This window comes from Lonchura striata, chromosome Z (genome assembly GCF_050655825.1).
Source record: "Lonchura striata isolate lonStrDom1 chromosome Z, ASM5065582v1, whole genome shotgun sequence".
In the NCBI taxonomy this organism is placed as follows: Eukaryota; Metazoa; Chordata; class Aves; order Passeriformes; family Estrildidae; genus Lonchura; species Lonchura striata.
In genome coordinates this window covers 63545735-63562689 of record NC_140740.1, presented here as the reverse complement: position 1 = coordinate 63562689, position 16955 = coordinate 63545735, and the positions used below count along the sequence as shown (strand labels likewise).

Here is a 16955-nt window from a genome sequence, read left to right as displayed (position 1 = left end):
AAGCTGGAAGTATTTTGCTTCTTTTCACAGATCTTACTATGAGCAAGATTCTTTGCAAACTGAAGTACAGTTGCTGCAGCCAGTCAATCTGGAAGTAGCTGTTGAAAGAAATTTAGCTGCTGCATGGTATAATGAAGTTCCTGATATTGAAATATCTGGCCGACTTAAGCCTATGAATGTAAGCATTTGTTTCTGAATGCAACTGTTAAAATATTTGTGGAAAATAGATTCATTTTTTTTCTATAAATGTCCAACATTAGTTAAATTGTTGTTTGAGTCCAAGACATAAGGTAGAACAGCTTTTGTTGTTTCATAGGGGAAAAGGAAATTAATAGATTTCAGATCTGATTTAAGGTCTGTATTTAATTTGTGATACTCCAGGCTTTGTACTGTGAATTACTGTTACTAGTTAAAAATGTTTATTCTGTTCTAGCCTTTTGTCTGTCAGTGTCTTCCAATAAAGGATTGGAAAAGCTGGGGTTTATTGATTTGTTCAATAGCAGTGCTGAATTTGTACCTCTGAATAGTTAATAGCCTGAATAGTTATTAGTGACCTGCTGTGTCCCATAGATATTCACAGATCTATGGGAACAGATGGGATTCATCCTAGCATGATTTAAATTAACATTAAAAAAAAAAAGTAAATTGAAATTTCAAGAGAGCATATTTTAATTTAACATTAAAAAATAGAAAGGTTGTGAAATGTGTGAGGAAAACCAATTTGCCAGATTTTGAAATAGAACTCGTAAGTATTACTGTAAAGTGCCTTGTGACTAAATGCAGATAAACATTTTGGTCAACTGTAAGTCAAACTGTATGTGTACATCTTCTGACATTCCAGTTTCTAAATTGTAACTTGGTAGGGAAAGTTTGTAGATGAAAACAAAATAATATGTGACTGCTTTGTAGAAATTACTGTAAGGAGTTATGTGAATTTGAGATAAATGTTCAGCATCCTAAAGAGACTCAGATGAGATTAATTTGATTTATCTGTTTACTTGTAAGCTCAGATTTTAGTTACCACAAGTTATGCAAACAGAGTTGTTCTGATTTCCATTCCAATCTTTTTTAAAGCTCATTCTCAGTCAGGAAGATATAACCACAATACTGAGGACACTAAATGAAAATGCAGGTGAAAGCTCTGTTGCATCAACAGCTTTACCAGAATCTAAAGCATCAACTAGTCACTCTAGTGAAATGCAAGGTACTTCTCAGCACTCTGCAGGTAATATTTTCTAAAATTACATCTTCTGGCATTTTTAGGTATTATTGTCAATATATGGCTTCTGTTGGAATTGCATCTAAAGTGGATGCCAGATTCATCTGTGTATACCAGTACTGTAGAATCACAGAATAACTAATATTGCAAAAGACCTTCTAAACCATCAAATGCAACCTTTGACTAAACACCACCATGTCAACTAAACTGTAGCACTAAGTGCCCTGTCCAGATCTTCTTGAATGCTTCCAGGGATGGTGATTCCATTACCTTCCTTTGCAGAAATTCTTCTTGATGTCCAGCCTGAACCTCTCCTGTCTCAGCTTGAGGGTGCATCATCTTACTCTGTCACTCACTTGCTGTCTGTGAAAAGATACCAGCTGCCCATCTTGCTACAACCTTGTTTCAAGTAGTTGTGGGGTGCAATAGGGTCCCTCTGAGCTTCCTTTTCTAGCCTGAGTACCCCCATCTCCATCCACTCCTCATATAACTTGTGTTCCAGACCATTCAGCCTTTTGGACCATTCATTTTCCTTTTCTGGACATGTTTCAGGACCTCAATGCCATTGTTTGGTGAGGGGCCCAGAACTGGAAATAGGATTTGAAGTGCGACATCTCTTTAAGTACTGGCTGAGTACATCTGGACAATCACTGTCCTGGTCCTGCTTGCCACACTGTTGTTGATGCAGGCCAGGATGACATTGGCCACCTGGGCACAGCTGGCTCATGTTCAGACACTACTGACTAGCAGCTTTTCAGACACTCTGTCTTCAACCTGTAGCACCGCCTGGGGTTATTGTGATCCAAGAGCAGGACTTGGCACTTCAGCTTGTTGTGCCTCATGTTATTGGCTTCAGCCCATTATCCAGCTTGTCCAGATGCCTCTGCAGAGCCTTCCAACCCTCCAGCATACCAACACTCCTGCCTCACTTGGTGTCATCTGTGAACTGACTATGGGGCACTTGATATCTGTACCCAAATCCTTAATATTAAGTTGTTAAACTGAACTGGTCCCAGTATTGAGCTCTGGAGAACACCTCTGGTGACTGTGTGCCAAGTGGATAGAATTCCATTTATTACCAATCTCTAGGTCCAGCCATCCAGCCAGTTTTTAACCCAGCAAAGAATTTACCTTTCTAAGCTCTGGCCTGATAGCTTCTTTAGGAGTATGCTGTGGGAGAAAGTATTGAAGACTTCACTGATGTACAGGTAGCTGACGTCTGCAGCCTTCTCTCTTTAACTACATGAGTCATCTAGTTGAAAAAGGAGATCAGGTTGGTCAAGCAGGACCTGCTTTTCCTAAACCCATTCTGAAACCATTCTGGCTGGACCTGATCCCTTTGTTGTCGAGTTTGTGCCATGTGATTGCACTCCAGATGATCTGCTCCATAACTTTCCCCAGCACTGAGGCCAGACCAACAGGCTTTTAGTTCTCTGGATCTTTCTTTTGTAGATGGACATCACATTGGCCAATCTCCACTCATCTGGGGCCTCTCCAGTTAACCAGGATTGATAATAAATGGTGGAGAGTGCCTTGGTGAGCCCATCTGCCAGCTCCATCGTCACCCTAGGCTGAATCCTGTCGGGTCCTATAGAGTTGTGAACATCTAGGGTTACAGCAGTCATTGATTACTTCCTCATAGATTGCAGCAGGTTTCTTCTACTCTCTGACGCTGTCTACCAGCATAGGTGGCCAGTTTGCCCAGAGAATAACCATGTTCACTCTTAAAGACTGAGGTAAAGAAGGCATGAAGTACCTCAGTCGTTTCCTCATCCTTGGTGGCAGGGGTACTCCTCCACATCCAGTAAAGGGTGGAGATTATTCCTTTGCCTGCTCTTTGTTGTTAATATATTCATAAAAACACTTCTTATTCTCCTTTGCAGCAGTGGTCAGATTGAGATCTAGATGAGTTTTAACCTTGCTGATTTTCTATGTGACTTAACAGCATCCTTATACTTTTCTTCCAATTGCCTGCTTGTTCTTCCAAAAGTCATAAAATCTCATTTTTCTCCCTGTGTTCCTCCCTCTTCAGCCAAGCTAGCACATATGGAGAATATGGTCCTATGCCTATAAGATTTCATTCTTAAAGTATATCTAGACTTTATGGACCCCTTTGGTTTAAAGGGCTTATTGCCAAGGGACTGTCTGAACCAGTGTCCTAAAAGTCCAAGATTTTGTTGACACCCCTGAGTATTGAAAACTTGTGTCATGGTTGCTGTGCTCAAGATGGCTCCAACCATGGCCTCTCCCACCAGCCAGTCTCTGTTTCTAAGCAGCAGATCCAGTAGGGCAGCACCCCTGGTAGGCTCACTTCCCAGCTGTGTTGGGAAGTTATCTTCACACACTCCAGGAATTTCCTGGACTGCCTGCTCTTCCGTGTTGAATTTCCAGCAGATATCTGGCAGGTTGAAATCACCCACAAGAGCAAGGGCTCACAATCATGAAACATCACCATCACATAATAGAATCCACCTCCTCATCCTGGTTGGGTGGTTTAAAACCCACTCCCGCAAGGATATATCTGCCTTTTCAGCCTTCCTCCTGATTGTCACCATAGGCATTCAACCTTATCATCACTGTCCTTGAGCTCTGTACAATCAAAACACTTCCTAATGTACAGAGCCACCCCACCACCTCTCCTTCCTTGCCTGTCCCTACTGAAGAGCTTGTAGCCATCCAGTGCAGTGCACTGGTCATCCCACTACATTTCTGTCATTGCTTTCCTGCTGTACAGTCACCTCCACCTCTTCCTGTTTGTTACCCATATTTTGTGCGTTGGTATAGTTGCACTTCAACTGGGCTACTGATTTTACTCCTAGCCCTGGCATGTTACCCGCAGGCTCATCCTAAGTGAGCCTGGTCTTCTTCCATCCCCCTGCAAACCTAGTTTAAAGCCCTCTCAACTTATGCCAACTCATGGCAAGAATTGTTTTACCCATTTGAGAATTTGAGACAGATGAACCTCATCTGTCCCAATCAGTATTACATCAATTGCCTCATCGTCAAAACAAGAAAATTCCACTGATGTCACCAGCCTTCAAGCATTGTGTTCATCGGGTGGGTTCTCCTGTTCATTTCAGCATTCTTCCCTGTTACTGATGGGATCAAGGAAAACACCACCTTATGCTCCTGTGCCTTCAACCATCCTAAAGTCCTTTCTAGTTGCTGTAGGACTTTTTTCCTCAACCTCATAATTGCCAACCTGTAGAAGCAGAAGTGGGTAGTAATCAGGGGGCTGAATCAGTCTGGATCTTACAGAATCACAGAGTGGGTCATTTTGGAAGAGACCACAGCAGGGCATCTGGTCCAACCCCCTTGCTCTAGCAGGGTCATCCCAGAGCACATGGAATTGGATTTTGTCCAGTGAGGCAGACTCTACAACCTCTTTGGGCAGTCTGTGCCAGTGTGTGGCCATCTACACAGTAAAGAGGTTCTGTTTGGAACTTCCTGTCCATAACTTTCTACCCTGTCCACCCCACTGTTCATTGATCCAAGCAACACTTGCGAGTTTGCCTGTGAGGATGTTGTGAGAGGCATTATTGAAAGCCTTGTTGGAGTCAAAGCAGACAATAACCACTGCTCTTACCTCATCCATCCAAGTAGTTATTTCATTATAGAAGACATCATGTTGGTCAAGCATGATTCCCTTCAGGTGAATCCATGCTGAATACTCCTGACCACATTTTTGTCTTCCATGGGGATAGAAGAAATGGCCTCCAGAATGAAGCAGTCCATCACCTTTGCAGGGATTGAAGTGAGGCTGTCTGGCTGGTAGTTCCTTGGGTTCTCCTTCATTGCTGTCTTTGAAGTCTGGAATGACATTTGATTCCTTCCAGTCCTCAGACATCGCTCCTAATCACCACAGCCTTTCAAAGATGAATGTGTACAGTCAGCTCTCTCAGCATTCATAAATGTATCCCATCCCATCAGGGCCCATGGTGTTGTGGATGTCAAGGTAACCAAGGGAAAAGCTTTCTTCCAACATTCCTTTACTCAGGCCTCTGGATCAAAGATTTCTGAGGACTGGTCTTGTCAATGAAGACTGATGTGAAGAAGGAATTCATTATTTCCTTCGCTTCCTCTGTTACCAGTGTCCCCCCTCCATTTAGCAATGGCCCCACATTATCCTTAGTTTTACTTCTCTTATTGGAGAAGCCCTTCTTGTTATCTTTGACATCCTTGGCCAGATTTAATTCCTGACTGTCTCCTTGGGTTTCATTGTCTCTACTTAGCCTGAGAACCTCTCTATATGCATTACACTTAGATCTCCTGTGTATTTCCTGCGTATTTGTGAGTAGTTCAGAAGCTCTTTATTCATCCATGTCCCTTTACCTGATTTCTTGCTCACTGGCCTCCATTGGGATGCCAGTTCTTGTGCCTGGAGGAGGTGATTCTTGAATGTCAACTCCTGTTCCCTGCAGGGCCTGTTTCCACAGATTCTTTCAAGAGAATTCCCTGAAATGGCTGAAGTTCTTTCTCCTGAAGTCTATGGTTGCAGTCTTACTTGCTGCCTTGTTTATTCCTCACTCAATGTGGAACTCCACAATCTCATGATCGCTACCCAGCCAAGACTGCCCCCAACATTCACTTCCCCCACAAGGCCTTCCCTGCTTGTTAGTGTGAGGTCAAATGGCTACAACATTCCTCATGGGATGCTCCACTATCCATAGCAGGGAGCTGTGAGCAGTGCTTTTAAGGAACCTGCTGGGCTGTTTGTGTTTCAGAGTGATGGTTCTGCAGCAGATGTCAGGGCAGTTAAAGTTGAACCGGTGTTTGTGTTTCTGAGGCTACTTTGTGCCACATGTCAAAGTCATCATCCACTTCCTTCTTCTGCTTGGGTGGCCTGTAGCTATCACTCACAGTATCATCCCTACCATCCCAGGGTCTGCCCTTTTATCCTGACCCATAAGCTTCTGACTTGCTCATAATCCACCACAAGACAGAGCGTGACACATTCTGAGTGTTTCCTCACATAGAATGTTTCTCCTAAACAGAATATAGCCCTTCATGACAACATTCCAGTCACGTGAGCTATCCCACCATATCTCTGTAATTGCAATTGGGTCTAAGTCCTCTAAGTCCTTTGACTGCGCACCCATTTCGTGTTTCTCCTGTTTATTTTCCGCACTGTGTGCATTGTTGTATAGGCACATTATCGAAATATTTGATTGTGCAAAGGGATGTCCCCATGTCTGTCTTGAGGTAACATCTTTGGATACTTATACTCACTGAAAGTATTCCCTCTTAAGCCTCCTTTTGCTGCTTGAGTGGTCACTATTTCTCCTCTTCCCACACCTTATCTCTGTCAAGCCTGGCCCTGTCCTCATTCCTCTTCAAATCTAGCTTAAAGCTCTCAACAAGCCCTGCTAATTCCTAAGCTAAAGTCCTTTTCCCCCATTGAGACAGGAGGACCCTCAGTGTTCTATGGACCCATTATGAACAAAACCAAAATTCTGATGGTAACACAGAATAGATGAATACCAAGGTGTTCATCTGCATGATTTTCTTGACAGGACAAAAGAGAACACAACTTGTGTTCCAGATCCTATATCTTAGTAGAGCCTCTTACCTGAACCCCAGGAAGGTGTGAGTTTGTAGGCCCCATTCTGGGCAACTCGCTGAGGGCTCCTCTGGCAGGGGGAAGCCCTCCTGAAGCAGTTCTTTGTCAGGAAAAACAGATGCATAGGACTTTTTCTGTCTTCAGGTTCTTGTTTTATTATTACCTTATCAAGACTTCAGCACACTGTCTGCACCCAGACTTCACATGTGTGAAAACAGCAAAAAAATGGCTAACAACCTCGTGCTGCAAGGTCTTTTTAAGTCTAATCAAAAACTACTCAATTAAGAAGTGACACCTAGATTATTTCCCTTTCTAAGCCCATAACTGACCCCTAAAGACCCACAATGCGGATTTTTCTACCCAATTACAAAATACCATCCAAACCCAAGAAGAAGAAAGAAGAAAGGAACTTGAGACAACACCCTGTATCCTCCATCTTGTACCCATCTACAATATGCTAAAAATCCTAGAATCTAAATTTCTCACCCATGTGACATACTAAACTACTCTCTACAATCTCTACAATCTATTTCACACTTTTGTGGTCTCTAGTTTACTTTGAGGCTTAGGAGGCCTTCTCCAAGAATGAGGGTCAAAGTCAGTGTGTTCCTGGGAGTCAGAGCACCCCAGGGCAGACAGGGGGATATTCCCCTTGCCCTGGGTTTCCACAGGAAGGCAGAAGACCTGCTGTTGGCTGGGGATAGGTCCAGCCGGCATGCAGGGCCCTCAGTTCCCCTCAGAAGAGAGTTGGAATAATTACTTTTCTTTCTCTCTTTTTTAACCTGAAATTGTGATGCATTTGGTTGACTGACTTGCTGTGGCAACTCCCCGGGTAGACCTTCACCTTCACTATCATTTTCTTCACCCTCAGATTCTGGAGACTCATACCTATTTCCTAAAGTTACCTGTGAAGGCAGGGAAGATGATTCTTCTGCTGCCCCGAGCAGGCACCTGTTTCCATTTCTCCCTTGTCTTCTAGATCCCCTCCTTCTCTCTGATGACAAGAATGTTGAAGTTCCTCACTTGCACTGAGCTTCCACCGCCTACATTTCTCTCAGGAATTTTCACCAATCTATTTTTCTATTAGACCCCTTGATACTCTTCAGCCTCTCCACTTCTTCTCTAAGCTCAGCCACCAGGCTCAGTACATCATCCAGCTGCTCCCACTGCACACAAGTGTAGTCTTTTCTGCCCTCTGCTGCTAATGACAAGCTCAAACACTCCCTGCAGCTGCAGACATGAACAGATGCATGCTTCTGAGAAGCTTGGTCTGGGTTGCTGTGATACTGGCAATGGCTTTTGGCTTTATGGAGATCACTGTTGTGTCTGTTCTCATGGGGTAGGTGAAAACCACCTTAGCTCTCCTTAGGAGCTGGGGAGGGTCACCCTGCCCTTCTGCATGCCCTGCCCACATGAACTGCTGCAGCAAGTGCTGTGCCACATCCTTCTGACGTGCCATGTCCTGTTTGCCCGCATTTTCACTGTGCTCCAAGTTCTTATGCTCCCAAGAGTCGTTTAAATCTCCCTTCATTGCTCTGACAAGGCCCTCACCATGTAGGCCTCACTTAGGAGAGCTCCTGGGCCCTGCCAGATCTCTCCCATCTCTTGGGTTTCCTGACTTTGGGACCCCCCTGCCATGCTCTTTGAGGTATTTTGCCCTCCAACTGTAGCCACTGCTGCTGCTGCTGTTTCTGCTGTCACTAAATGCCTCCTTGGCTGATGAGGTTGGTTGACTGTCAGTGGACCTATTAGCTTGACATTGTGGTTTGAGCTATATCTGATGGTAATAGTAATGCATAGAAGCAAGTTAGCCACTGTAGTGAGTTTTGGAGCATGACATGGAATCAAGAGTAATGTAAAGCTCTTGTTTTTCTGGTTGTAATACAAGGCAGCACTTAAAAGTCTGTCAAACCATTTGTTAACATCCCAACTTTGGAATGCTACCATTTTACTCTCTTTCCTGTATATGGTGGTTTCCTTGCTATTCTGATTAAATCTGTTAGTCTGTTGTAATGACGACACCCCTGAAAGATGTTCCTATTCGATAGATGTCACTGCCCATCAAATCAGCACGCACTAAAAAGAAAAGCAAGTAAAGTTACAAAAACGATATTTTGCTGAACTCCTTTATTGCATATGAAAACCAGCAACAATGTGGCAGATGAACAAATGAGGAGGAAAGTGAATTTGTATTTTTTGTAACACTCTTGCACACAGTACTGTATATATTAATAATAAGTTGTATATTTGAGTTTTAAAGATGGTAAAAATCCCATGTAGAATATGTAAGGGAAGTGTTTTATATTCTCAAATGTGTGATTTTGCCAAAAGTAGTTACATAAAGCATGATAAACATATGCTAAGTGTGGCTGGATTTACATGTGGAGAAAAAGGGAAGTTGCTGTCTTTATGGTTGTAAGTGAGGATAGTTTATTTTGGTTTTATTCTTATTTGCAGTCAGGTAATTTTCTTAATGTTAACAATTTTTCTGATTCCTGAAAGGTGTAACTGTCGTGACATCAGCTGTGGTGGAATTGCATTCACCTATGAAAATAAAAACAACACTAAAACTGGACTTCATATTTGATTCTCTCACTTTAGTGTTGTATAGTCCAAATTCGAAACAGGTAAGTATAATTTTGGTTACAGAGAGTAATCAGCAGCTTTAAAGTTGTCTAGAGTCCTGGAAATTCTGAACAAGAATAGCTTAATTTATGACAGAGAAAGTGTGTTCTAGCAGTAATAACAAATGTGATGGAAATGAGATAACAGCTATTTTATCTAAATTGCTTGGCAGATACTACAGGAATAAATAGAATAACCAGTGGTAGGACATAGTTCGTGGCATCTTCTGTCACCTGACTAAAAATCTGATGGAAATTTGTATTAATTTAAAATATAGTTTGGGAGAAAAATATGCAGAGGAATGAAGCATATTCGTTAGTTACATATAAGGAGAGGTACATGGACACACACAAAATGTTGGAGAAAGATTCTTAAATTTGTCAATAGGAATACATTTATATTCATCTTTGTTTGAACTTGCAAAACTTGTTACCAGATTTCTGACTAAAAGTTTGTAATTTATTATAAATTTAGGTCTCTCACATTAACTTGCTTTAGAAAGATGGTAGAAGGGCAAAGCTTTGCTTTCTGAAAGTTTTGTCTTGTATGTTTGTGGCTGTCTCGAATTATTAGTCGGTTTATTTAATTTATTATTATTGAAAATATCATCAGGTAGAGTAAAACTGTATATCACACCTATATATTATTTTTGCTACCTGTAATGAAATCTACAAATGTTTCATTTAAACAGGTTAACAGTTTGGATCAGAGAGATGACCTTTTGAAGCTTGCAGAGTTTAAATTAGTTCTCATGTCAGCTGCTGTGAAAATGTTATCAGATGGTTCAATGAATGCTTCAGTCAAACTTACAAACTGTACATTAGATGATAAAAGACAGTCAATCCAGAAGGCTACACCAAGGTCTGTAATTTTATATAATTTACTGTTTATTAGAGTTAGACACAGAGTTCATAATGTTTACATTTTATTAGTATTCTGTTAAAACTGCAATTGTTTTAGTGTAGGAGTTCTTAAAGTACTTAGGACTGTGCATTTATGTATGTCACGTGGCTTTTGTTCCTTGTCTTTGGAAGACACCAATGCTAGATACAAAAAATGAAATAAACTGAACTTTAAATATAAATTTAATATGTGCATAGAAAACATTTTCTCTTTCCGCTTTAATGAAGTTCTAAGTAAGACTGAGATTATGTCTCATGAATAGTAACAAACTTCAGTAAAATGTAGTACTTTTGATATGTAAATGAGGAAATATGATGGTTTGTCTTGTTAAATTACTTACATCTTTAGTTACCAGTGTATGGGATTCCAGTTAGTTTTAAATTTATTAAAAAATTATGCCAATCTTGGTATCAGACATATTCTAAAATTAATTGTATTACTTTTTAAATTCAGTCTTGTTAATGTATTGCATCTAGAATGAGAATCTTGAGTGTTTTTCAGTATTTGTGGCTGGCTTTTTATTGTTTCATTAAATCTTCCTTAATTGCCTTTCAGAATGGTGGAAATGAAACATGGATTTGAAAAGAAAGTTATGGTGGATGTAAACTACAAACAGGGGAGAGATGGCACTGTTCTTGATGCTATTGTTCAAGAGATATACCTTTGTGCAAGCATGGAGTTTCTACTTACTGTAGCAGATATATTTCTAAAGGCTAATGCAGAAAGTGCTGCTGCACAGAGAAATCTCAAACAGTCATTACCTGTAAAGGACCAAGGTATATACCAGTATACACTGGAAATAGTTTAAAATCTGTATTTGAATATCCGCTTAATTTTGGTATTTTAATACTATGTAAGAAATACAGTACTCCTTTTATGCTCTTTCCTATGTTTGTATGTATAGAACAGCTTTTAACCATTGATGTTGCTTTCTTTGCATCATGGAAATAGATTCATGACCTTTACTCTTTGTTTCCAAATGAAGTCTTGTCTTACTAGAGAAAGAGATACTTAAAAATGTATCTTTAAAATAAAATGGGATTAATAATGGAGTGTGTTATATGTACTTACATGTGGAATTGGCCTGCCTGATATTGCTGCCTGGAAATGTCATAATGTCCACTGATGTGCATTTCTTCCTACATCAGAAACCAGACTTTTAGCTTGAGTACCTGACAACAAAAATTGGTCCATTAGTGCATCAGAGCAGGAAATACTCTTTGTATGCTTCCAGGCCTTAGGTAGCTCTCATCAGGTATGCCAAAGCAAGTCCCTGTATTTTTGGTGTTGTTTTCCTGTGCCCTAAATATTGTAGTTGTGTCCCTGTCAACCTGCCCTGTTGTGATTATTTACTGATGATCGAAGTCTGAACAGATAAGGAGGTCTTATATGAAAGTATGTTTTTATTGCAAGTGTTTACATTAGGCATCAGTAATGTTGCATTATTTTCCTGTGAAAAAATTAGGGTATGCTACTCCAGAGAGCTGAAAATGTGCCCAGCATTTTTGTAAGACTCTTATCAGAGTTGGCAGATGTAGGTAAAGAGTGAAGCTGATAACATTTGTTATTGTCAGAGATAGTAACAGTTGTGATACTCCTCATTTTTGCTTTTCATTTTGACAGAGAAGCTTTGTGGATGGAGTTTTCTGTTATACCCAAGAGTAATTAGATATCAAATGGTTTTGTGCCTATAATGAAGAGCCCAGAAATGTCAGTTGCAGGGATCTACAGATTTGCTACACTAGTTATGTTAGATCTTAACCCTAAATAGTCAGTGCCTCCCTGTAAATTATAAGAATTAAATAATTATTGTAATCAGTGTTATTAATTATAATAATTAATTATATTAATAACTAAATCACAACAAGAATATAATTAAGATTTAATCTTTGAACAACTAAACTATTGTAATTTATATTTCTGAAGCATCTGTGCAGCCTGTATCTACGATGGAAATGAACATTATTGTTAAAAATCCAGAGATTGTGTTTGTGGCTGATTTAACAAGAAGTGATGCTCCTGCATTGGTGGTTACAACACAGTGTGAGGTCTTCATTAAAAATAGCCCTGAAAGGTACAACATGACAGCTGCTGTTAGAGAAATGCAGATGAAAGCATGCCCATTTCTTCCAGAAGAAAGGAAAGGGAACATTACTACGGTGAGTTTGCAACCATTCAGTGTATTTAAAAGGTGCTGTGTAACTAAAATGCATTTAATTTCTGAGATGTTAATCAGTAAAATATATACTACAATATGGTAGTATAGATTTACGTATGAGTAAAATTTCTTGGCTAACATTTTATTCTCTTTTGTCTGATATGCCTGAAGCATCATCTTGATCTGTGGCACTGGGGTTTACTTTGTATGACAAGCTACAATGCAGAACCCCAAAGAGTATAATGTTAGTTGTCTTTGATATCCCATGTAAGCCTAATAAATAAAATTTTGTAAGTGTATGCTATGACAAATGCCGTATAATAAATTTGGAGTGTTATCAGTCTAAAACTTTGTATTAAATAGCTATGTAAGAGAATAAGTGTCACCAAAAAAAATGGGAAGTGCATATTGAGAAGTTGTTTACTTATTGTATGCTGTTCATAAATTCCTTTATGTTAAGGTCTATATATCAGTTATAGTGAAGCTGCCTATTTATATTTGACAACAAAATCAGACTTGTTAGTTACTGACCAGGTGAAAATCACATTGATTCCTGGAGCTTCTTACAACTTTTCTGCCTCTACGGCAGACTGTTCTTCAGTTAACTCCGTAATAATATTGTTACATCAGAGAAAAAATTCAAAGTGACTATATATTCAACAGTTACCCATGTCCTCAGACCACAGATGAATTTTGAAGAGCAAACTTCAGCTCTCTATTAATGCCTGCTTACTTCTGGAGTAATGTAGGAAAGCTGTAGGCAGAAAGGACTGGGGCTTCACTTTCATATCAGTTTCAGGAAGAATCATAGCACCTCAGTTTACTCCTTGGGTTCACACAGTCTTTAATTCCACTAAAATGTTTATATAGTCATTTAGAAAGTGATGCACTAGCATTGATAGCCACAATACAGAGTTGTTTGACTTCTGGTTTTGTGGCTGGCAAATGTGGCATAAATGTTACTTTTTTCATAGAAAGCTATTGGACACCAAATTTTACCTCATACAGGAATATCTTCTGATGGAATCTCTTACCTCAGACTGTAGAAACCAGGAAAAAGACCTGAATCTGACAGGGTGCTTGTGCTATAGATAGGAAAAAAAAAATGTCAGTGGACACTAGTTTCAGTGCTTAAAAACAGTACCTTGAAAGATTCAGAAAGTTCTTGAGATGAGTCAAAAAAGCCACCAAAAAATCCCCACGTATTTCCTGCAGGTAGGAGCATAATTGCTCCTTTTGAAAACATGTGTAAGCAAACCTCTGAACCCAGGTTTTTCTGTAAACAATCTAATTTTAGTCTGGGAAAGTGTATTAGTTGTAAGCAAACTAGAGGGAAATCCCAAGTCAGATGTACAATCTAATAGGAAAATTAAAATAAATGCAATAGTACAGGAACACTGAGTTAGAAAACAAACTGACACCCTGTTAGTCAGGGAACACTGATAGCAGTCCGATTAAATGGTGGCTGCAGTTCTGTTGAAATGTCAGACGTGGTTCTGTTAAAAGCAGTGCAGTGATCCTGTAGAAGGGTCTGATCTTCCTCTGAAGGTCCAGTCATGGCTATGGAGCTCTTGTCTGCTGGGAATCTGGTAGCCATTTGGGTGTTCAAACCTCAGATTATATCCAGGTAGGAATGCTTGTTTCCTCCCCCTGGACAGCGCATCTTGCAATGGGATGATGTAATTTTATCAGTCATGCAGTGAGGCTTGATGACCCATTAGCAGAAGATATCTACACCCTCCCCCCCCCCCCCCACACCAGAGGGAGTTACCAGGGATGAATCATGGAAGAGATAAGGAACACTGCCCCACTTGATTTTAAAAGTTTATGATAATAGAGTACATCTTTTTGGGTACATCTTACATTGTAACCTAAGACAGAAAGTAATTGGGTTGGATGAATTAATCCGTTTGATGATAGACTCATCAAAACTGAAAGAGACCTTCAGGATCATTTAGTTGAAGTGTCAACCCAGGACTGTCATAGTCACCTCTAAACCATATCCCTAAGTGTTATGTTCAGATGTCAAGTAGGGAAGCTAATCTCCAGATTTAAAATAGCATGAATGTTGAGAGGTTCTTTGTGTATTTCTCATATGTGTGTTGGTGTAAAGAGAAATCTTATTTTTGGTTCCTGAATGTAATGCAGAGTAAGAAAAAAAAGGTAATTTGAGCAATAGAGTAAAAAATAATATTATGGACAAAAACTTCTGTTAGATCAGACTTATTTGGGAAAAGTGTGGTCAGACTGATTCAGGGTATACCTATGCCTCAAGCATCTGATTCAGATATGGATAGGGATGTCAGAAAAGATTGCTGGATCAGTTTGGTTTGAAATTACAGTTTTGGAAAAACTGACCATCTCAGATGGGGATTTGAGAGCAAATTTTTCTGTCTGTACAGTGTATAGTCTAATTTCATCTGAGTCCTTTATTAATAACATTGCACTGGTCTTGTTTATAGCATACCTCTGATTTGTAAACTTTGGCTAGTGAAAATGTTTAGGGACTGATTGCAGAACAAAGTAGGAGCTTAGTGATTGTGATTCAGATAGTTGTATTGTTATTCAGGAAAACTGTAGCTGTGTCAGTTGCTGTGTTGCTGGTTCTCCCTAAAAAGCAGAGGCATGGTGGTGCAGTGCATTGAAGGTATTGGCACACTTTACCATAAGAATTGAATTACTGAAGTGTAATGTGTTTTACTGTAGTTGAGGTTTCAGTCTTTGATGATTGAGAATGGCTGTAGTGATGTTTCTGGATACTTGTTTTTTCTTTCAACATGTTTCTATTGTTCAGATTTCTCTTAGTTTTGAAGAACTGAATATTGGTAAGTTTTATTTCAGTAAAAAGAAAGAAAACCTTTTTTTAACATAAAAAACTTCCTTTTTTATGTGTATGGTTTCTGAAAATATTTTTCTCTATATATGACATGTGTTTTTACTTTATTGCATAGGTGTTGCAACCTTGTGACTTCTTCTTTGAAATGAAACAGTCAGGTACTAATCCACAGACAGCTGATCTAACCATTAAATCTCTAACAATAGAAGTAAGTAGACTTGTACTGTGTTTTTAGTTTTCATCTCCCACTCAGCAGGCTGTGAAGCTGCTTCAGGAATGACTGAAGCAGGGAATTGTTCTATTCTTCATTAGGTCACGTACCTGTTGAGCATGTCAAAATGAATAAAATTGAAAATAAACAACTCTGTCACTGTGCTTCAGTTTTGAATCTACAGTTTTATAAAATGCCTGGTGTGCAGCGATAAGTTTTGAAGTGTTCAGATAAATCATTGAATGATGTAGTTTTTTCTAGCTTCCATCTGGAAATAAGGCAGGGATAGCAAATCTGAAAAGATTGAACTATTGCTTGTGGAAGGGAAGTATATTCCAGTGAGAGTCCTGTAGAAAATGGAAGTGTTTTGTTATTGTACCATACTCATTATATTTTTGTGTCTGAAACTAGCTGTTTCTGTATTAGATTCTCATTTTCAGTTATTCCAATTTCTTGCTTGTAGGTTTCACCAATAATCATAAACACAGTAATTACTATTACATCAGCCCTTTATCAAACTACAGAAACAACGAAAGAAGAGATTAGTCAAATTCCTCCTGACTTGTGGAATAAGAAAGATATAAAAAATCTGAAAATGTGGTTTCTTGAAGAGACTAATGAAAATGAAGATAAAAATCCAAACACTGAACTGGTTCCTACAGGAGAGTCATTGAAAATTAATATAGAATCTGTTTTTATAACACTTGAAGCTGGGGTTGGGCACAGAACAGTGCCAATGCTTTTAGCCAAGTCCTCTTTTGTTGGAGAAGTCAAGAACTGGAGTACTTTAATCAACCTAAATTCTCGTCTTGAGCTAGAGGTGAGAAATCTTACATTAAGAAAACAAAGTTTTCCTAGGATACTCAACCTTATTGTCTAAATTTTACATACATGTTATTTAGACAATAAAAGAAAAATAACCCATATATTTGGTGGCTAAACTCCTGCAAATATGTGTTGTGGGAACATGATGGGAATGAGGGCTTAAGATAGCCAAATTAAAATGAAAATCTGCTGCACTAGATGTGATGTTAATTAATGGCACAGTAATTGGTGTTGTGCAGCCTCACATTTACACTTTTTGCAAATTCCTGAAGACCTATTGCATCAGTGTTAAATGTTGGAATGGCAGCTGGCTAAAAGTCTCTAATAATCTTCAGTTATTATTACAGTAGAATATATAATGTATTCTTTCTATAAAATGCAATTTTGTTCATAAAACATCCAAACTGACTCATATTTGGAAATTATGGCAAAATTCAGTGATTATTGTAGGTAGAGTCTCCTTTATTCGTAGTGCTTTTTAATTCCAGTGTAGCTACTATGTAAGCAAAATTGTATTTTAAATTGCTCAATTTTTATGATTTACTTGGAATCAGGACTGTGCAGTAGAGACTTAGCTGCCTCATTTATTTCTCTAATGCATTTTTTTCATCTTATGGT

At 39.2% G+C, this 16955-nt stretch overlaps 1 protein-coding gene across 7 annotated transcripts in view; it reads left to right on the top strand.

Moving 5' to 3' along the window:
• Positions 1-16955, top strand: part of VPS13A (vacuolar protein sorting 13 homolog A) — a 109437-nt gene that overhangs the window by 44379 nt on the left and 48103 nt on the right. For all 7 annotated transcript variants that reach the window (XM_021530522.4, XM_085566299.1, XM_085566302.1 and 4 more), the window contains 8 exons: positions 31-178; positions 1075-1225; positions 9282-9406; positions 10096-10265; positions 10863-11083; positions 12234-12466; positions 15417-15509; positions 15976-16332. In XM_021530522.4, the coding sequence (XP_021386197.2) occupies positions 31-178; positions 1075-1225; positions 9282-9406; positions 10096-10265; positions 10863-11083; positions 12234-12466; positions 15417-15509; positions 15976-16332 (1498 nt within the window). The remainder of the gene's footprint in view (positions 1-30; positions 179-1074; positions 1226-9281; positions 9407-10095; positions 10266-10862; positions 11084-12233; positions 12467-15416; positions 15510-15975; positions 16333-16955) is intronic.